Source organism: Zalophus californianus, chromosome 2 (assembly GCF_009762305.2).
Source record: "Zalophus californianus isolate mZalCal1 chromosome 2, mZalCal1.pri.v2, whole genome shotgun sequence".
In the NCBI taxonomy this organism is placed as follows: Eukaryota; Metazoa; Chordata; class Mammalia; order Carnivora; family Otariidae; genus Zalophus; species Zalophus californianus.
This window is the reverse complement of record NC_045596.1, coordinates 155,838,302-155,861,425: the sequence shown is the minus strand read 5'-3', so window position 1 is coordinate 155,861,425 and position 23,124 is coordinate 155,838,302. Positions and strand designations below refer to the sequence as shown.

At 42.3% G+C, this 23,124-nt stretch overlaps 1 protein-coding gene across 1 annotated transcript in view; it reads left to right on the top strand.

Moving 5' to 3' along the window:
* The window catches only part of DOCK5 (dedicator of cytokinesis 5), a 202,846-nt gene that overhangs the window by 95,186 nt on the left and 84,536 nt on the right, over positions 1-23,124 (top strand). Inside the window, 9 exon segments of the mRNA XM_027597925.2 lie at positions 998-1,079; positions 3,377-3,506; positions 6,779-6,851; positions 10,335-10,477; positions 13,401-13,526; positions 17,693-17,817; positions 19,142-19,240; positions 20,554-20,626; positions 22,793-22,896. Coding sequence (XP_027453726.1) covers positions 998-1,079; positions 3,377-3,506; positions 6,779-6,851; positions 10,335-10,477; positions 13,401-13,526; positions 17,693-17,817; positions 19,142-19,240; positions 20,554-20,626; positions 22,793-22,896 — 955 coding nt within the window.

The following is a 23,124-nucleotide window of genomic DNA, read 5'->3' as shown; positions in this document are numbered from 1 at the left end:
AGTTTGTGTACTCTCTGGGTCTTAGAATCACATAAAACTCATCAGAACATGGAGACAGGGAGAAAGGGTTCAAAAGACCATTGGGGGCAGGGTGAGGGAAGAATGTGTCAGCAGAGCACAGAGGATTTTAGGGCAGTGAAACTACTCTGTATGATTTCGTAATGATGGATGTGTGTCATCCTACATTTGTCCAGATCAGTAGAAGGCAAGCGCCGAGAGTGAACCCTAAGGTAAACTAGGGACTCTGGGGGGTAATGAGATAACAGTGTAGGTTCTTCACTTGTAACAAATGTACCATTGTGCTGGGGGATGCTGATAGTGGGTGAGGCTGTGTGGGGGGCCAGGAGGCCGGGTATGTATGGAAACTCTCTGTCCCTTCCACTCAGCTTTGTTGTCAACCTAAAACTGCTCTAAAAAATAAACTCTGACAAAAAAAAATTTTTTTTTTTAAACTGGAGAGAACGGTAATAGGCTTCATTGACCCACAATCACGCTACTACTTAGCTGAGCAGCTAAGAAAACAGATTGATTTTTGAGCAGATGGTTAAAAGTAGTTACTGACAAATTGTTTATTTCTATAATAGCAATTTTATCTGAGTGTGGTGGAGTGGATTCCAGGGGATGGATTTGCAATGATTATTTTAAAATTATATTCCTGATTCAGCAAAGCTGAAACTCTTATACAAAGAATTGGAGGTAGAAGAAAGATGCCAGGCGGAATCTGGTAGAATCTGCTGTGTGTGTGCCCATCCCGAGTCGTGCTCATCTGGGGTCCACCCTGGGTGTGCCTCACAGAGCTGGGCTGCGGCATGCTCGGCATGCTCGCTTCTCCAAAGCCGGGAAACCAGGGAGCCGCCCCTTGGGTGTGACATTCGCACTTGCCTGATAAATTCAACGGAGCTTTTTGGGGCCTTGTACCCTGCAAAGTCTGTGCCGAGGGCAGCTTCATTGCCAGTTAGCCCTTCATTAAGGATAATTTCTTTTTTTCCTTCACCAGTGAGAATTACCTAATTCGTTGGGGCAGTAATGGGATGCCCAAGGAAATAGAGAAGCTTAATAACCTTCAAGCAGTTTTTACTGTAAGTCCTACCTTGTGTTTAATCATTTTCTATGCTTATGATATTAGCAGATGCACATGGTAAGTATATGGGAAAACCTCAGAAATGGAAAGCTGAAAATAAAAATCATCATAATCCCCCTAGCAGGAATAATCACTCGTTTATTCAGCAAATATTTATCGAGCACCTCTTAGATGCCAACCATGATCCTAGGCACTTGAGATACAGCAGTGAACGCATCAGAAAAAACATCTCTGGTCAAGGAGCTTTTATCCCAAACGGGGAGACAGTAAGAAAGGATGATCAAATAAATGAGTATATTGTATAGAATGTTAGAAGTTGTAAGTACTTTGGTGGGGGGGGCAGTTTCTGGGCTGGGGAAGGGGTGCTGTTTTAAATAGGTGGGTCAGGGCAGACCTTTGTGAGAAGGGGCCGTTTGAGCAAGAGCTTGAAGTTGACAAGCGAGTGAGCAATGCTGATAAAGAGAAGAAGCATTCTAGACCAAGGTTACAGCTTAGGCAAAGACGGGGATCTCAACTTTATTGTTTGCTCGTATTTTAATGGACTTTACCCTGAACTCCTCCTCTTTTCCAAGGAAGGAGGAGTGCTGCCCTATATGGGTCAAGAGCAAGGAAATTTATTGGGTTATAGCTTGGGGCGTGATGACTCTCTTTCTCTTGGGCTAGAATTTTCTTGGGGTTCTCTCACTTTTTTACGTCATGGGTGCTTGAAATGCCCTGGAGCACTGCCGCCTGCTCTCCAACAGACCTATAGGAGACACTCTCTTCCTTCTCTGCCTTCTTCCCTTAAGCCCACACGCATATTTTATCTCCTTATTTCTTACCACTCATACAGCAAGGAAAATAGAGTCTAAGGGAAAGCACCTAAAAACGTGATGCAGAGCAGTGGACCCAGTACAGGTTTGTCAGCCTCTCATTCATTCTTTCATTTCTTCTTCTCACTATTCATTCCTTCTGTTAACATCCTGTTTCTGGGACAAGGCGGGGTGTGATTACTGCTCATGCGCTGACCCACCTATGTCTTTACCACCTGGTAAACAAAGAGAAGGAACTTGAACTCTTCCTGAAACCTCCCTTCCTCAGTTCACAGACATGTGGGTTTTTCCCTAAAACCAAAAGGCATTTATCAGTCAATGTGTACCTTGAAAAAAGCACTTTAAAAAAGGAATTATTGAATTTTTGGGCCATCTTCTGGCCAATAGCATTTTAGAAAATCTGCATTTTTATCCCCTTTCCCCCACCCTCCTACCGATCAGGATCTTCTTGGGATGTAAATTTCATGTCTAGCCTTTTCAATTAAATAAAATGTGGTGACCACTTCCTTGATCACTCAACATTCTACAGAAACTTCTTTTACAAATGATTGTACTTTAGTAAATGGTATCAGTGTGCCACAATTTATGTAACTAGTCACCCAGAGTCTGTCTGTCTATTATTAACAGAAGTCTCACAAAACCTAGAACAGAAATTCAGAGTTGATGCTATCTATCATTGCTATGTATTCCTATCTTGGAGACCTGAGTTAACTAAATTATGGAGGATGGATTTGGAATGACTATTTAGAAAGTAGTTCTTGATTCAGTAAGGAGGCCTTAGACAGCTGTTTCATGAAAGGAATTTGAGATGCAATTAAATTATTTCTGATTTTAAAAAGAATGAGATATGTGAGCTCATTAATGGGTTTATTCACCCATCCTTAAGAATACAAACAAGTGTAGAACACGAACCACAAAAAAAACCAGAGACATCTCATCTACACATCTTTTATTAATCAGTAGATACCCAGAAGCTCTCAATGAATACCTCTCATAAAACAGATGAGTAATTACAGAAACCAGCTCTGTTATGGTTGCCTCACAGGATTATTTGGAAGATGAAATGAAATATCACCAGCATGTGTAGATCCCCAATAAATGTCAGCGTCATGCAAGCTTTGATTTCATTTGACACTGAAATGCATCAGGTGCTCAGCCATGTCCTGGCAGAATATAAAGCAACAGTGACAGGTGTCCTGATTTTTAAATACCCTGAGAGACTTTAGATTGAAAATGATTCAATTTCTCAATTTGAAGTAGGAACTGGGAAATCAAACAAATTCCTTCCTTTTTTGAATACAGTCATTTTTCTCTGATGCCATGGTAGTTCTTGGCTGGGTATGGGGGAGGGAGGGAGTCATTCTGCTATTCCAGCATTAGGAAATACGCTCGAGACGGTGTTCTGTTGTCGAGTGAAAAGAGAAACAAAGGTGACAGGGTGATGCAGCATCATCTCCTTTTTGCATGCTCTCTGTCCCTTTAGGACCTCAGTAGCACAGACCTCATCCGGCCCCGCATCAGCCTTGTGTGCCAGATTGTCCGGGTGGGCCACATGGAGCTGAAGGAGGGCAAAAAGCACACGTGTGGGCTCCGAAGACCGTTTGGAGTAGCAGGTACAGAAAGACCCAGGGAGGAATGTAAATGGTATCGTCACTGTAAAGGACAGCATGGCAGGGCCTCCAGCAGTTAAACGTCGAACTTACGACCCAGGAACCCCACTTCTGGGTGTCCACCCAAAAGAACCGGAAGCAGAAGGTCTCAAGATCTTGTACACCCAGCTTTAGAGCAGCCTTATTCACACTAGCCAAAAGGTGGAAGCAACCCAAGTGTCCCTGGATGGAGAAATGGATAAAGAAAATGTGGTCTGTCCATACAGTGGACAGGCTGAGAAGGGAAGGAAATTCCACAACGTGGATGAACCTTGAGGATGTTGTGTAAAGTGAAATAAGCCAGTCACAAAAAGATAAACACTGCGTGACCCCACTTATATGAGGTACCCAGAGTGGTCAGATTCATTATGCGAGACAGAAGGCAGAGTGGGGGGAAAATGGGGGGAGCTAGTATTTAAGGGGAACAGAGTTTCAGTTTGGGAAGATGGAAAAGTTCTGGAGAGGAAGGGTGCTGATGGCTGCTCAACATTGTGAATGTACCTAATTCTGCTACAGTGTACATTTAAGAATGGTTAAAAAAGCAGATTTTACCCCCACCACACGCACACAAAGATAGGAGGGAGGGAAACCCAGAGACAGTGTAAGATGAATGTGGTTGTCAACGTGAGTATCGGACACACAGCATTTGCTTGGGGCTCCCAGGTATCTTTTCTCGGGGGTTCTGTGTCCTCACCTAGACCCTGCCTCCTTTGTTTCTCCCTCCGTGCCCCGCACAGTGCCCTGTGCACAGTAGGACCATAGTAAAGGCTCTGTTGTGACTATTGGCATTCTCCCTGACTGCAGGCTGCATATTGATTTCAGTCCAGTAAAATTCTCCCTGGAAAGTGGTTTGCCTGTCCGGGAGGTTCACTCTTCAAAGGCAACACTGGGTTTGTAACCTCTTTCAAAGAGGGTCCTTGGCTTAAATCAAGCCCCACAGCCTCCCAAGAGGCCCTGCATTTTCTTCTGTAGTTTCTTTTTTTTTTTTTTTTTAAGATTTTATTTATTTATTTGACAGAGAGACAGCGAGAGCAGGAACACAAGCAGGGGGAGTGGGAGAGGGAGAAGCAGGCTTCCCGCAGAGCAGGGAGCCCGATGCAGGGCTCGATCCCAGGACCCTGGGATCACAACCTGAGCCGAAGGCAGACGCTTAATGACTGAGCCACTCAGGCGCCCTCTTCTGTAGTTTCTTAAATTAAGGAAATACATTTCTGGTCATACATTGACGTTTTAGTCACTAAGGAGTTTTGAAAGCTATCAGTGAAATGCCTTAATTCTCTTGGAACAAATGGCCAGAAAATGTCAGCAAGACTGACCTTGTGGGTTGTGTGGGTAACGAGGCTTCCTCTGCGTGAGACTGTGTATGTTGTCATTCCTTGACCAACCTTGCACTCCCACTCGCTGCTCAAGGTCTGCCAGTCTCTGAGGAGGGCACAGCATTACTCCTGATACACAAATAAAATGAAATCTCAGAAAAGGGAAGGAACCCTGGCCTAGCACAATTTAGCCATCTGTATGAGAGTCCACTGAACTAAGAATTTAGGGCATACTTAAATCACTGCCATTCAAAATGGGCCAAAGAGATTTGAACACGAAGCTTTTGCTTGCTTTTCTGTTTCTGGGTGGGTGTGTGTGTGTGTGTACGGAGAGAACAGTAATTTACTCTGAGCCTTGATGCCAAGCATCGATCAGCAGAGATCTAGAGTAACTATATGACGGCATTGACAAATGAACCACCCCTTGGAAGAGGGGGTGCACCAGATACGGATTTTTCAGTATTTTTTTGGAACACTGTTTGCAGGCGTCTCTTAAGGGCTGACAGCAAGCTTTTGCAGCACCCTTTCACCAACATTATGATTTCCCAAGCCTTACCCACTATGGTTTGGGTCGCTTTGAGAAGGCATTTCCTTCCTTATCCTTTAGTTTTTCCTACAAGAAATGTCTCCTATCTCTGTACTTCTAATCTCCAAACAGGTTATCTGGGGAGTGGATGGTGAGTGTGTGTTTTATGGCCAGATTGTAATTCATTAACCCAGGGCTCGCCTCTTGGCTGTGGGCCCTGCCTGGTCTGAACAGCTGTAGGATGGCCCACTTACTAGTTCTCCGGGCAGCAGGGCATGATTGGCTTAAGTGATTTGGCCTCATAATCGCTGTTGGGTTCATACCTTGGCTTCACCACTTAAAACTCCTGATCTGGGGCAAGTTACCAACCTTTCCTGTGCTCAGTGTCATCTCTCTCTCTCTCCCTCTTTTTTTTTTAAGATTTATTTATTTGAAAGAGAGAGAGAGAGAGCACATGAGAGGGGGGGAGGGTCAGAGGGAGAAGCAGACTCCCTGCTGAGCAGGGAGCCTGATGCGGGACTCATCCCAGGACTCCAGGATCATGACCTGAGCCGAAGGCAGTCGCTTAACCAGCCGAGCCACCCAGGCGCCCCCCTCTCTCTCTTTTTTAAAGATTTTATTTATTTATTTGAGAGAGAGAAAGCGTGTGAAAGGGGGTCAGAGGGAGAAGCAGACTCCCTGTGGAGCAGGGAGCCCGATGTGGGGCTCGATCCCAGGACCCTGGGACCATGACCTGAGCCGAAGGCAGACGCTTCACCGACTGAGCCACCCAGGCGCCTGTGTTTCCTCATCTCTTAAAGTAGGGCGAATAATAGTATCAGTATAAGTAAGGTAATAGACACAGTAGACCCAGGACCGTGCTGTATTTGTTGCTCTTCTTGTGCACAAAGCAGCAAATCCCTGTGTGATCTTTTGTCCTGCACTGCCGAAGCCCTGGCTTCCCTCCGTGTATGTGGAAGCCGGCTGTGGCCATGTCAAGTCCAAGGGACAGTTGACCCCTTTGAGCCTTGAGTTTCTCTCTCAGGTCTCCATTCTGTTGACACTCCTGACAAAAAAATATGTGTGCTCTGTGTATTTGAATGCAGGCTTGCTAAAACAAAACAGAACCAATCTGGTTTCCGATTTCTCAAGAATTTAGCACTTGGTCGTGTAGAAATTTAAAAAGCAGGTAGTCTGCCGGATTGATCTGAGAAAAATCCAAACCTGTGCCCGAGCTCCCGATGAATTGTTCTGCAGGCTGGGCACTGAGAGTCATTGCTAGCAAAGACCTTGTGTCCCCACATGGTATCTCTCTTCTCTGGTGTCCTGTGTTTGCAGATACCGTAGTTTTCCATAGTAACTTACTGAAGCCTGAAGCAATTAAGTTCTTTAATTAAGTTTTATCTTTTTCCTAGTGATGGATATTACTGATATCATCCATGGGAAGGTGGATGATGAAGAAAAGCAGCATTTTATTCCCTTTCAGCAGTAAGTACTTTGGCCTTGATCCCAGGTGACTTGAGACCTGGATTAGTTCTTTGAATGATCTGTTAACACAGAACCAGGTGCTAGGAACCATTTGCTCAGTTACAGAAGGAAAGCCTCGTAAGCTGGAAGACTGTGAGATAGAAGCTGACAGAAGACTTTGTTCAAGGTCCTTTATATTGGGATCACATGGAGGAGTGTAAGCCTAGCTTTTCTGATTCTACAGAAAGGACCGATGGAATAGAAGGGGCAAATCTGTATCTGCACCAGAAGCTGGAGAATGGTGCCCCGTAGGTGTCAGGAAGGCCAAACTGTATTTGCACTCTTGTCTGGAGCAGGTATCACAGAAGACAAGGCATCCTGTTCTCTGCAGATCTTGTCAGAATGCAGAACGTGGTCTGGTGGGTCTGAAGGCTGGTGGCTGACAGGCTACCAGCTGCTGCTGCCGGGCTGCAGACCACGCTTTGAGTAGAAGGAGTTTAGGAGGTTTGAGAGTGAGGGGCTGACCAGTAATGCCAGGGCTCCTGCTGGCGGAGGGAAAGCCAGCCTGGGACGACATAGGAGGATTCCTTGAAACGTTCCGCTAAGGCCTCCTGACTGAGCTTCAGGAGCTGGAGCCCTGCGTGGGCGCCTGGGGAGTCATGAGCCAGCAGATGTGAACCCACAGGGCTCTGAAGAAGCATATGTGTGAACATCATGGCTCTAGCAGTCATGCTCGCCTTACCCCGGGCGCCAGTGGGGGTGGCCTCGGGGAGGCGGCCGACGATGCTGGAACGGAGTCCTAACAGGGCGGTCGTGCCAGGGAAGGAAGATGACTGTCTCAGCCAGCCTGCAGCTGCCACAGCGGATCAGTACAACCGCTGAGAATTCTGGAAACCAGCCCAAGGATGCCGGAATTAATAGATGATTTTTAAACAATCATAGCGCAAATCAGTGGAGAAATAGCAGCTATGCAGAAATGAATTGTTTGACACAATTAGCTACCCATTTACGAAACCTAAGTTAGAGCCTTGTCACACATCGTGTGCCCCTGGAAATTCCGAGTGATTAAATGTGTAAGTGTAAGAACTAAAATCTTAAAATACTACAGGAAAATAGAGGTTTTATGGAATAGTGGTATGTGGGAGGCCTTGCTGACTCAGACTGCAAAGATCTGACCGAAAAAGAAAGATTGACAGGTTAAACCACACAAAAGTGTTAAATAACTTAGGTACAGCATAAAATTTAGTAAAATCTTTGCTATGTGTATGAAAAAAGGATGAATATTGTTACTCTGTAAATAATAGAAATTCGTAAAGATATGAACAGAAAATAATATATGTGTGTATATATACACACACAAACATGCACACATACACAGAAAGAAATGGCCTATAAAATTCATTGAGAATCAATGCAATGCAAATTAAATAAGGAGGTTTGGCATTTGGTTTGACCGAGTTTTAAAAATATATACAATATCCAGAGTTTGGCTGGGTAGGAGGAAATATACAGTACTTATAAGACTATAAATTGTTACAGTGCATTGGAAGCCTCAAAATTTAGATACTTCAGAGAATATACTCCATAATTAACAGTGATTACTTCTGTTGATGTAACCAAAGGTGATTTTGCCCCATTTTTGTTTAACTCTGTATTTCTATTTTTTGTACAGAAAATATGTATCATATCTAATTTTATTTAAAGTGTAAAAATCTTTCTCTTTCAGTTTAAAGCCCGCTACCTTTAGACCAGTTTCTAAATATAATAGTACAAATAGCTCTTGCTAAGTAGTACTTCCTTCCTTCATCCAGAGGCTTCTATTAATAATTTTTAAATGCGCTTATCTAGTATCCTACCACCTATATACTGACCCTACCAGAATGTGGTGAGGTAAATATTTTATATAGCTTAATGCTAATTTGAATTATGAAGTGACTCAAATTCATGAATGCTGATCCCAGTATAAATGTTTACATACCCATTCAAGTGTGTTAAATGTATTAAGTGTAATAGATATATAATAACTATAATATTTTATTAATACGTTAAGTTAAATGTATCATTATATTAAATATGACTATATCTTAAGCATTATGAGTAAAAATAATATATATAGAATAAATATGAATATATATTTAGATATATTAAAATGTATATATTATAAACATAAAGAACTTTCACATCCATGGATGTTCCTATTATATATATGTATAATGTTATTTAGCACTATTATATGTGCATTATGCATATATGCATATTATATGTGTATATACATAATAGCAGCAGCATGCATGGATGTGAAAAGTTATTCTGTATGTTTGTTTCACTTCTGACGTGGGTTTCTTCCTTAGATTTTGTGCCCCCCTGCCTAATTTCTGAACCAGCTCCCATCGCGCAGCCATGTTGAACAGTGAGCCCTGAGATCGCCTTCACTGTATGATAACACATGCTTTGAGTTTCCAAGGAGCCCAGCCCCCTAATTTGATTACCACTCACTGTGCAGCCAACGGCCACTGTAGAGCATTCATGATGCAAATCACAGTCTCTGGTTTTTAACTCCTAAGATTTATGGCAAATGCTTTCATAGCTTACCTCATCAATAAGCTTTACAGCGTATCGTACGAGGAGAGTCTCCTGGATGGATTCTGCTAGTCCATCTAAGCGAGAGTCCTTTGAAGACAGCCACTCAGATCCCAGCCATATTTGGTATTTGGTTTGACTGAGACATGGCAGTACATTTCCCCGCTACTATCAGGGTCGAGATCAGAAGCCTGCAGAAAAAGCTAGCCTGCGTCATGGGCAAGAGAACAAAACCACAGCAGAGGGGGAGACTGCCGACCTGCACCGGCCTGATACGTAGTTCATGAGAGTGCTCGTGCTGTCGGGAGGGGCTGTGTTTGGGTCTTGGATCTCATTAAAATGAAGCTTGTTTGCCGGTGGCTGTACCATCATCACTCTAAAGAGAGTTTGCCATCACGTGAGAATCTAAGAACGCCATCCAGAAGCTACTGCGTGCATGCTGCTCTTGTCTGTGTGTCGAGTGTTGGTGCCAGATGGAGGCCTTTGAAGGCATCTGATCTAGTCCCAGCATACAGATGAGGCTACTGAGGCCCAGAGCTTATGTCAGGTAGAACCAGGACTGGAGGCCAGATCACCTGTCCCATCCCTCCTGCGGCTTCACTTCCATTATGTCAGCCTGTCCCACCGCAGAAAGAGCATTAGGTCTTGCCTCTGATTTTGTTAACATTTGGCTATCAGTTTTGTTTGTCCTTAGGAGGTTTGTTTTTTCCTTTTTCCATGGGGGTGCCTGTCTTAGACACCGAATTCATCTTGGAAATGACCAAGATAGGCACCCCATGGAAAAATTAAGGAAAAGGAGAGTCCTCTCGCCAGGTGGGTCTAGTGTTTAGATTTCCAGATTATTCCCATAGGACCCACCCTATCTGAAGCTGTGCTATGGAAACTTCCTCTTTTTTCCTTACCTCTCATTTCTGACTTTCCCAGAATTGCAATGGAAACCTATATCCGGCAGAGACAGCTAATCATGTCGCCCCTGATAACATCCCATGTGATTGGGGAGAATGAGCCACTCACTTCAGTCTTGAATAAAGTGATAGCAGCGAAGGAAGTGAATCACAAAGGACAAGGTACACAGCCCTGCGTACTAAGCTGGGAGGGGGCTTGGGGGGTGGCATTGGAACTGGGTCCTTGGACTCTGGCCCTTTTCCCTATCTTTCTCTGATGCAAAGCAGACCCTGCTGGGGATTGCTCACCTCAGCTTCCTACTGAAGGCATTTAACACTGAAGAGTGCAGAGGCTGCACTCAGCACTGAATTGGATCACAGCTGTATTTTGTAAATTCTGTGGAAAATCTGTGGAACAAATTTTTATCCCATGAGTCCTTTTTCAGTTTTCTCTCCCCTTACATTAAGTAAAATTGAGAGGAAAGAGACCAAAGTAATACAAATGAACAGATACTAATTTTAAGATTTGATTTATTTATTTGAGGGAGAGAGAGAGCGCGAGCTCAAGTGGGGGGAGGGAGAGGGAGAAGCAGACCCCCTACTGAGCAGGGAGCCCGATGGCTTGATGGATGCGATGGATTGATGGATGCGGGATCATGACCTGAGCTAAAGGCAGATGCTTAAAGCAACTGAGCCACACAGGCACCCCTGAACAGATATTAATATGAAATAACGGGCTAGCTAGCAAAACATTTCAAGTTGTTTTTAGTGCCTCCATATATTGTTCTGTTGACAGTTTTAACTAAGAAATTCCATTCATTGAAACTGCATTTTAAATTCAAATAATATTTTAAAAACTAGTTAAAATTTTAAAATTCAAATACTGTAATGGTGATGATTTGGGGATAATTTTGAAGATTGGGTCACTTTTTCTTTTCTTTTTTTTTTTAAACCACTCTGTAACCATCTTCTACTGAAGTGGAGGCAATCAGGAAACACATTATTTTCAGCATATTCCATTTTCCATGTATTCACAGTTGTTCTGGGTAGGAAAGACATGTGAGGAATCATTAAAGAATCTGAAATACATTTGTTGTTTTAGAACTCTTAGCCTAGGATATGATTTATTAGAGTGGAAAATCCTTATACTAAATAAATTGCTGTGTATGTGTAATTTCTTTTTTTTCCCAAACAAAAGTGGAAAAAAAAATATTTGCTTTCTTGCTGCTTAATGAAGCAAGTACTTTCCAAATGTTTTTATGCTCATTACAAATATTTTTTGGTGGCTGTCTGCATGATATTCCATTGCTTGGATTTAAGAAAATTTCATCCCCCTAGGGAAACACTTAAGTGTGTTTTCTATTTTGTAACCATTATAAACTTAAATAACTGCTGTGACTACTTTTATACATGAAGCTTTTTCCATATTTAGGATTACCTCCCCAAGAAAATTCCTACAGGTAGGACTCCTAGGGCAGATGATGGGAACAAGCTCAAACTCAGAGATAACACATATTACCAGATTGCTTTCCATCGACTTCTGCCAGTGGGTGCTGATTACCACGGTGCCTGCTTGGCAAGCTGATAGTTAAAAATCTTTAACTGTTTTTTGAGTGCCTGGGTGGCTCAGTTGGTTAAGTGTTTGCCTCTTGATTTTGGCTCAGGTCATGATCTCAGCGTTGTGAGATCCAGCCATGTGTCAGGCTCCATGCTGCGTATGGAGCCTGCTTAGGATTCTCTCCCCTCGCTCGTTCCCTGCTAGTCCTGTGCAAAAGTGAAAAGTAGACTTCCATAGTTCTCTTGCAGTTTAAAAAAAAACTACTTGGGGGGCACCTGGGTGGCTCAGTCGTTAAGCATCTGCTTTCTGCTCGCATCATGATCCCAGGGTCCTGGGATCAAGCCCCGCATCGGGCTCCCTGCTCCGCGGGAAGCCTGCTTCTCCTTCACCCCTGCCCATGCTTGTATTCCCTCTCTCGCTGTGTCTCTCTCTGTCAAATAAATAAAATCTTAAAAAAAAATTTTTTTTTAATTTAAAAGACTACCTGGTGGTGAATTACCTACCCTTCCTGTGCATTCATGAGTTTTTCTAAAGTTTTCCTTCTCAGTTTTTATGAAGATAACAATGTCTTATATAGAACATGTATTTTTCAATTTTTGATTTGTCAAATATTTACCAACTTCGTGTACTTCTTTGTGAATTGTCTATACATGTTCCATTTATTTGATGTTTTTCTTGTAATTTCTTATAGGTATTTCACCATTTGTAGCCTGCCTTTCACTTCTTTATAAATATCAAAACTTTCCATTTGTGTATAGATAATTCTTTTTTTTTAATTTATTTATTTATTTTAGAGAGAGCATGCACATACACACAAGTGTGGGAAGGGGCAGAGGGAGAGGGAGAGAATCCTCAAGCAGACTCCCTGCTGAGTGTGGAGCCCCATATGGGACTTGATCCCAGGACCCTGGGATCATGACCTGAGCCAAAATCAAGAGTTGGACGCTTAACTGACTGAGCCACCCAGATGCCCCTAGATAATTCTTTTTGCGTGTGATTTCTTCATTTGTCTCTATACTTAGGAAAAAGGTTCATTTTATTTCTTTATTATATTAGGAATTTATTTTAATGAAAACGTGAGGTGAGAAATTTCTCTTTTAAGTAGCAAGAAAATTATTCCAGCACATTTATGAAATTGTTTTCTTTTTTCAGGATTTGTTATGCATCTTTACTATATATTAAGTTGCTATATATTATAGTACTTAATCTAATTGTTTCCACTGATTTATATGTATCTTTTCTACCACTAATACAACACTTCATTACAGCTCCATAATATTTTGGTATCTGATAGGGGCTGTCTTTACTCGTGTTTTTTTTCCCCCCAAAGTAAACATCTGTTCACACCTCTGTCAAATTCTCAGGGAAGTCTTGTTGTGATTTTGATAGGAGTGTCATGAAAATTATAAGTTAACTGGGGGAGAATTTACATTTTTACAATAAAGTATCTGTATATTACTACAATGCATTTTTTTTTCAGCGTTTCTATGTGTGTTTATGGTATAGATCATAAAGAGAACTGAAAGTGCATCCTTTGTTTCTTTTAAGGACTTTGGGTATCTTTGAAGCTTTTGCCAGGCGACCTCTCACAGGTTCAGAAGAATTTTTCACACCTGGTGGATAGATCAACTGCAATCGCCCGAAAAATGGGCTTTCCTGAAATAATACTTCCAGGTAAAAAGCTTTTACATGGTTCACCTGTTATGCATTCCTTTAGTTCTTCCTTCCATGCAGCAGTTACTTCTAACGTGACAGTTGAGGCAGTGCAAGAACCTCTGTGGCCTTTGGTGACCCGCATCTGTGGTATCGAGACAGTGGGAGACTCCAAGAGGGTTGCAGTACCCAGTGCACGAGCCCGAGATGATGCTTCTACACGTAACTCAGAGTTTCCTTGTCACTCTTCCTTTCTGCTCTGCAGGAGCCCCTCTGAAATTCTTCCCTACATTATCCATTAAGGATCGCTAATGGTAGCACAGGTTTTGTGCCCCAAGAGTGATTTGTCTTGTCGCATGTCCCTTTCTCAGGATGACATCACCAGCATTGGGGGCTGCTGGCCAGGAAGCTCCAGCGAGGTCCCTGCTCAGCACAGTGTCTGCCAGAACCTTTGCCCCATTTGCTTAAACTCCGACTGTGTGCTTGGCTCTCCCCATACATGTGGTGACAAGAATGTAAACATTCTACAGTTTTCTTACTCGTTTTGTCTTTTTTGGCACCATATATTGGTGATCTGCATATGTGTTCTCTTGATTTTGCTGACTTAACCCATTTGCTTTCTTTTTTCTTTTTTGTTTAAAGATTTTATTTATTCATTTGAGACACAGAGATACAGAGAGAGAGAGAGAGCATGAGCAGGGGGAGGGGCAGAGGCAGAGGGAGAAGCAGGCTCCCCGCTGAGCCAGGAGCCCGATGTGGGGCTCGATCCCAGGACCCTGGGATCATGACCTGAGCCGAAGGCAGACGCTTAACCATCTGAGCCACCCAGGTGCCCCCCAGTTTGATTTTACATATATATATGTATTACATGAAGCATATGTGTTATAAATATTAAAAGATGATATTACATATTTTATAGATAGGCAGATAGAATATATAAATAAATAACCTTTGGCATGCTAGAAAAATTTTAGAAAACCATGCTGTTGTCTACTACATAAAAATTGGGGCTCTTTTAAAGTAACACAACCTCTTATTCCTCTTTCTGGAGATGAAGGAGCAGTAATAATGTGTTGCCACACACATCGTCTGCACATAGCAGGCATTAAAAAGGATGAATGGGAAGAAGAGCTATCTGTAAAATGGAGACCATCTTTTTCTTTTCTTGTGAAAGAAGGTGGTTCTTCGTCTGCTGACGTTATCCCTTCTGGACTCACTCAGCCCAGTGCATCTTCATCTTTATTCTGTGAAAGTGTTTGTCTTCTTGTTTAAAAAAATAAGCATCAGTAATATTCCTATAACCAATGGCAGTGTTATTACTACAGGAAGAATGAAATCTGAAACAATAAAATGGAGAAGTTTATTTTTTCGGGCAAAGTGAACTTCTCTCTGCAATCTGCCTAGAAGATTCTTTCTGATCTTGCCAGTCAATAGGATTGGCTCCCGGACTGCCAGAGCTGTCATAGGCTTGGAAAGTCATCTCAGATGATGGCTCCCAAATGCTGGTCTTTGGATCAGCTCAGAAACATTAAAATACAGGTTCCCACAGTGTTCCAGAGACTCCGATTCAGTTTGTAAGACCAGGGCTCCCCTGGTGATTCTGGTGATCAGCCAGGTTTGAGAAATAAGAGGTCCAGACCAAAGTTCCTTACCTTGTTGCTCCTCATCACCATTTGAACAGGCTCCAGAGACACCTTAAGTCCTTCCCTCAGCCCGACTTTCCCCTCTAGCCCAGGTGCTCCTGCTGTCTGCCCCCAGCTGCACATCCAGAATCTCAGAAGCCATCGCATAACGTACTCTCTGTCTCTCTTTCTGCATCTGTCCTGTCCAGAATGGTGTCACTAGAGAACCCCTAGAGTGTAATGTCACTAAGTCCAGTGGATATTTTTTAGCCTAAAGATTGTCTCAGGTTCCCTTGGCAGCATGTAACATTGTTGACCACCCCCTTGTGGAACGGGTCCTCCCTCATCATCAGGGACCCGCACTCTTCTCTTTGTGTCCGTTCCCCTTTGCCACCGTGTCACCTTCGACCTTGCCTTTAAATGTTAGAGTTCCCCAGTGTCTGGTCCTTATGTCCTCTGTTAGTTTGCTCGGGCTGCCCTGATAAAGTGTCACATGCTGGGCAGCTTCAACAACAGACATTTATTTTCTCACACTTCTGGAGGCTGGAAGTCTGAGATGTCAGTGGGGCTGGTTTCTTCCGAGCCTCCCTCCTTGGCTAGGAGATGGCCGTCTTCTTGCTATGTCCTCACATGGTCACCCCTGGGTCTACTCCCTTCTTGTAAGGATACCGGTTATATTGGATTAGCGCCCACCATATGACCTCATTTTACCTTAGTCACCCAGTTTAAGGGCCCCGTCTCCAAATACAGTCGCATTTGGAGGTGTTAAGGGTGAGGGCTTCGGCATATGACTTTAGGGGAAACAGTTCAGCCCCTAACAGGTTTCTTTCCTTCTCATGCCTGTATTCTCTTCCTGTGTGATCTCATCCACTCACTTTGCCTCTGTGTGTTAGTTGCTTCTAACTTCGTGTCTGTAGCCTCAAGACCGCTCCTTTGAACTCCATTACCATAGATCCAGCTACTTCCTGCCTTGGGACTTCAGTAGCTATTATTCCTACCTGACTGGATCTCTCTTCTCTCTTTAACTGGTTAATTCTTACTCACACCTCCAGACACAGTTGGGACTTAGTGTTATGCCTTCACAGAGCCTGACCTTTTCCTTCATTTGTAATGATGCATTTTGTCCTGTGATTATCTGCTAATGCTTCTCTCCTCCACTAGACCGTAGGCTGTGTGAGAGCGAGGCTGGTGCATGGCTCACCATTGTCTCCCAGACACCTGGCACAGTGGTTGGTACAGAGTAGGTGCTTGGTCAGTTTTTTAAATGAATAAATGAATATTATCTCATCTGATTGTACCATATTCAGACCGCTACCTATTATTGGAAATTGAGGATTTTCCAAGTTTTCACTTTTGTAAACAACACCACAATGAATATCCTTATAGATAAATTTTTGTTTACATTCTTAATACTGTGGGACAAATATTACCAGTGAAGTTCTTTGTCAGATAAGGCTTTTAACACAGATTTTCCATCTCTCTATTGACAAAGTGTATGTCAATTAAGATTTCGAACTGTGTTGTATGAATAAGCCCCTTTTGCTTCACCTTAACCAACTGTGGTCAAGACCTTAATTTTTTTTCTAAGCAGATGAGTGATGAAAATAAAAAGTGCTCTAACTGTGCACCCCTGTTTTCTTATAGCGCTAGAAGGTTTTATTTTTTTACATTGGGAAGCAGTTTAATATAGAATAGATTTTGGAGTCCTTCTTATAATACCGAGCCTTCCTGGCCAGGAATTTGGCATGCCTTTCATTCATTGTAGGTTTTGTTTAAGCATCTTACTAACATTTACTTTTTTTCTTCACTGTGGGGGCTATTCATTTGCTAATTAAATTTTAAAATTTTGTGCTGGACAACCAAGAATATGACAAGTGGAAATGATTCTGATACTGATAAAAACAATTAAGCTGATTTAAATAAATGTAATGATTACCTGTAAGACATGTTGAACAGTGCCTAGCACAGAGGAAGCACCCAATAAACATTAGCTTTTGTTTTTTTCAGATGTGTTAATATACCGCCCTCCAAGGCATTATTAAAAAAGAATCTGCTACCGTAACCTAATAAAATACATTGTGTACTTATTATTAGAAAGCAGTTATTAATAAACAACAAAGGATCACTATTGAAAAGAGTTCGTTTTAAAACACTGTATTTCAGAGACACTTTGGTATGTATGGAAAGATAGGCTGAGGGAAGCTGAAAAGGACAATACATATAAAAACCTCTGCTGTATGAATAGCTCCCTATAAAGTCAGAGCATTTCTTTTGTTGCTGTTAAGATTTTATTTATTTATTTGAGAGAGAGAGAGCACAAGCGGTGGGGGGAGGGGCAGAGGGAGAAGCAGACTTCCCGCTGAGCAGGGAGCCCGACGTGGGACTCGATCCCAGGACCCCAAGATCATGACCCGAGCCGAAGGCAGATGCTTCACCGACTGAGCCACCCGGATTCCCCAAGTCAGATCGTTTCATATTTTATCTACATGTTATATCTTATGTAATCCTGAAAATTCAAAATGACTTCTCTCAGTACCACTCACAAGATGGGTTGTCCCTTTGCAGGGGATGTGCGGAATGATATTTATGTCACCCTGATCCACGGGGAGTTTGACAAAGGGAAAAAGAAGACGCCAAAGAACGTGGAGGTGACCATGTCTGTGTATGATGAGGAGGGCAAGCTCTTGGAGGTAGGTGAAGCTGCCCAGAAATCCTGCTGCCATCACACACTTCTTTCCAACAGGGGACTTTGGTCTGAGGTGACTTGCTGTCCACATTAGTGTGCATTTGCTTTTTTCGTAAGGAAAAAGGATGAAACCTGCTAGATTTGTGATTATCAATTACCAAGTTTACTAAGAAACCCATTTAGACTCTTATTTTCATTATTTCTCCCGTTCTAAGAAGTATCTCCAGCCACTAGTGATTTCATGTGTATGCTTCTGATCCAGAAGTTCTATGTCATTGGCAAGTTACTTGGCTGCTTTCAAGCGAGGAAGGTCCCTGTGGGGCTGGAGCAAAGTAGTGTGGATGCCCAGAAGGCACTGCAGGGCCCCCTTCCTGTACCAAGTCCGCAGAACCAGAGGAGACACAACCTGTAGAAAGCTGTTAAACATCGACTCCCACTGGTCTTTAGGTTTTGTTTTAGTAATCAGCAAGCTGCAACCCAAAAAGGGTAGGATGGTGCTGGTCCCTCAGTGACTACCACAGTTACACCCTTAGACCCTCAAAGAAAGGAGTAGAAACTCATTCCTACTCTACTCTTCAGCCTCCAAATGCGATTGGTGGATGTGTGCCAGTGTGAGACACGTGCTGGCTGCGTGGAGGGTAGGGGGCTCATGCATGGTGTGTGCAGTTCTCTTATTTTTCTATATGAAATCATCCCTTTTAAGTATTTACCCCCAAAATACAAAAACACTAACTCAAAGGGACACATGCACCGCTTTGTTTATAGCAGCATTATTTTCAATAGCCAAGTTATGGAAACAGCCCAGTGTCCATGGACTGATGAATGGATAAAGAAGATGTGATGTGTGTGTGTGTGTGTGTGTGTGTGTGTGTGTGTGTGTGTGTGTATACACACAATGGAATATTACTCAGCCATCAAAAGAATGAAATCTTGCCATTGGCAACAACATGGTTGGAGCTAGAGAGCATTATGCTAAGTGAAATAAGTCAGTCAGAGAAAGACAAATATTATATGACTTCACGCATATATGGAATTTAAGAAACAAAACAAACAAGCAAAGGGGAAAAAAGGAGAGAGACAAACCAAGAAACAGATTCTTAACCATAGAGAACAGATGGCTACCAGAGGGGAGGTGGGTGGGGTGATGGGTGAAATAGGGGATGAGGATTCAGAGCACACTTGTGATGAGCATGGAGTAATGTACAGAATTGTTGAATCACTGTATTATACATCAGAAACTAATATAACACTGTATGTCAACTATACTGGAATTAAAATAAAAAACAATTTAAAAAAATCCTCTTTTAATTTTTTCTTCCCATCCAAAGAAAGCAATTCATCCTGGTGCCGGATATGAAGGCATTTCAGAGTACAAATCAGTAGTCTATTACCAAGTCAAGCAGCCCTGTTGGTATGAGACTGTCAAGGTGAGATGCACCATTTGTAATCTCCATCATATATTAAACCTTGTTTAGATTCCTTTCTTCTTTTTACCCACAAATCATTCCTTCTTTATCCTGAAGTTATAGATCGGTTGCCTGTGGTGTCCTATAAGAAATGAATTGATACAATTCTGCATGAGAGTATTTATCTTTAACTCAGAATTCTTAAATAACATTCTCATTGATAAATGTGTAGAAATTTGACTAGAGACGCTTGTGGTTGTAATGATGTAATAGGTTGCCAAGATGATCTAAAACCAAGTGGAAATTTTCACACTCTGCAAGCAGTTGCCTAACATTTTTTTCTTCTTGGCCTCTGACCAAGTTTTCTGGGCCTCTTTTCACTTTAAATATGTGTATTACAAATTCCCAAGTGCTTTTTAGATAAGACATCCCCTGTGAGTCGCTCAGTAGCCCTGTGGCTAAAACAGTGTCGTAATGCCCTTTCTGATTAGGTAACCAAGACTCAAAAATGGTCAGGTGACTTTCCAAGATCCTGTAACTGCTTAATATCCAAACCTAAATTGGAGCCCACTTCTTGATTGTCAAAATCAAATCAGATTGTCAAAGTCTTATGAGCTCTCCCTAGAAAACTAAAAAAAAAAAAAAAAAAAAAAAATTTTGCACTAATATCTCAATGCAGAAGTAACCATTTTCCACAATTTTATATACTTCATATGTTTTGGAATGTGCTGTTTCTAACAAGTTTATGTTGTGCTTTTTAAAACTACTTATCTCAAGGCATTAAAAGTTCTTCAGAAATGGGTCTCTAGGTACTCGAATAATATTCCATTATATGATCATGCTATAATTTATTTAACTATTTGCCACAAATTCTCTGCTCTTTTCATTGCCATGTACTTCTGTTTACCTTATCCCCTCTATATATGGAAACAGCAAAAAGCTTCCTTGTCCCCAGTATATTATCTTTTCCTTCTGTTATGGACCCTAATTATTACCATATCAATCAACCTACAATACACCTTGCAGTCTGGAAGCTCCTATATAGACCCCAAAGTCCTGATCTTTTTCCTCTGAAGTCCTTCCTCTTTCATACTTGAGAAAGTACTAGAAACTTATAATATCGCCATCCTCAGAATCCATGATAAACAGCAAAGATGATTTCTCTTGAGATTCTTTAGGTTTTGAAAATAACTCAGTCTGTTTTGAATGGAACTTTACTCTCAATCTCACTCTGTGCTGTAATAAGATACTAAAAATGAACCAACTCTATAAAGTGAGCTAAGAGTGCAACATACTGTGGATATATCAATTGTAAGTTCCTTATTATTATGCAGGTATCCATTGCTATAGAGGAGGTTACTCGCTGCCATATAAGATTTACCTTCCGACACAGGTCATCTCAGGAATGTAAGTACTAGGAGATCTACAACATATTTCTGTTAAAAAAAAAAGATTTACTCTTGCTCGACAGTACTTTTGTGGGTCTGGAAAACAAAATTTTTGGAAACTACATGCTTAGCACCATTACTTCAGGATTCATTAGTGTTAAGGAAATCAGAGTGTCACTCATATGTCACTCATATATGGAATTTAAGAAACAAAATAGAGAACGTAGGGGAAGGGAAGGAAAAATAAAATAAGATAAAACCAGAGAGGGAGGCAGACTATAGGAGACTCTTAACTCTAGGGAACAAACTGAGGGTTGCTGGGGGGGGGGGGAGGTGAGGGGGGATGGGGTAACTGGGGGATGGGCATTAAGGAGGACATATGATGTAATGAGCACTGGGTGTTATATACAACTGATGAATCACGAAACTCTGTGCTTCAAACTAATAATAAATATATGCTAACTAAATTGAATTTAAATAAAAAAAATTGTTTTAATAAATTTCCCCAAAACATGTTCTGTGAATATTAAGGTTCTGTATGATGTTAATAGATGTTCTATAAGGGTTTCACAGGATAGGACATGGGTAGTGACCTGAAGTCTCTGCTGGTCTGGTTAGGAAGATGAGCAAGAGAAAAGGCAACTACGGTCAGTGTGGTCGGTGCTACACCAGCAAAGAGTTGTAAGGAGGCACGTAGCAAAGCATCCAGCCCTGTCATCTATGCATGATTTTGACGTCCTGAGACATACAGGTGTAGAAGGAATCGATGTTAGCCCAGTGAAGAATGATGGTGGAGAAATGTGTTTGAAATCCACAAAATGAATGCAGTAGGGCTGAAGTGAGAGCAGTGGGAGAAGTCCTAATATTAGGTTGAACCCCACAAAATTGCTGTTTTTGGAGGTCAGTATCAAATAGTCAAATATCAGCAATTTCCTGTGGTTCTACATAATACTAAGCTAGCATTTATCAAGCCCTTAGTTTGTATGAGACACTAAGTGAATCTCTATTTATTCACTGTGTAGTGTCCACACTCACCTGATAAGGTACGGAATGCTTTTATCCACGTTTATACAAAAAACAAACTGAGCACAGAGAAATGAGATCCTTGCCCAGGGCCACAGGGCTAGGGAGTGACAGAGCGCTGTCAGTCACCTCAGCAGTCTGAATCAGGCAGGCTGGAGCCACATCATGAAGGATGAAGGTTATTTTGAACCAGGTTATGGAGGAGCCCTTAAAAGGTGTTTTATGGGTGGTAGTGGTGGTGGTTGTGGTTTAGTGTATGTTTATAACAGCTTTATTCATAATATCCCCACATTGGATATAGCCTAACAGGTACCAACAGGAGAATGGATAAACAAATTGTAATGTAATCATATAGTGGTTTACTGCTCAGCCAGTCTAGGGGCACATGAGCCACTGCTGACGTCAGAGTTGTGCGTGTGATGAGAACAGGCCACAGGTTGTCCCAGGCATCAACACCTAGCTAGGGGATACCCTAGAGGCCAGAGGCCAACACCTAAAGATCCAGAGGGAGGTGCTCTGCTTTCTTGGGGAGGCTGGACCCTCCTGGCACCTGGGCTACTCTCTGGGAAGGAAGAGGTGGCATAATAAACCTTGGAGTATAATTAAGACTTCACTGAATCTATCTTAAAGCAAGAGAAATGAGGTGTCTCATGGATGTGTTTTGGAGCAGCGTGGTTGACCTGATTAGATAAGCTTTTGGAAATCTCCCTCTGTCTGCAGTGTGGAGAAAAGGACTGCTTGGAAAGATCCTCTAGAAATACAGGGAAGACACGAATGGAACTAGGGTAGGAACAGAAGGGAGGGGGAGAAAAGGCACAGGTTTCAGAGGTCTTCAGTACATGGAGTTGACATGGTGGGAGGAAGTCAGTGTCAACATCCACATTTCTGATTGGAGTGATTGGATAGTTGCTGGTCTCATTCATTTGCAAATGTAGGAAGAAAAACATACATGGAGGTACTAGAAGATTTCAGTTTGGGGAATATTTCCTTTGAGGGGCCCGTGGCATGCACACTACACACAACTTATTGTAGCTTGCTGAACAGTGTTGATTATGGCATAATTGAATGTCATACCCTGGAGCAAAATGGGAACTTGTCCATCCCAGCCAGCGCTTCCTGCTGTCTTTCTGCACTGCTCACACCTGTATTTCTGTCTTTTCAGCCAGAGATAAATCGGAACGAGCCTTTGGCGTGGCCTTCGTGAAACTGATGAACCCGGATGGTACCACTCTGCAGGATGGGAGGCATGATCTGGTGGTTTATAAGGTGCTGCTAACAGAACAAAGCTCAGAAAATGGCTTAGGAAATATTTACTCCCTCTGAAATGGGTTCTCAAGGCTCTAGTCAGAATTATGTGGATAAACATCAGAAACTTGTCGAGAGCTAGAAGTGTTTGCCCCTTAAGTCTAGAAAACCAGAGGGCTCCAGCTGCATGATCTCCCATCCCCTCTCTGTAAGGAGTGATTTGGATCGTTATCACATCTCCCTCCCCTG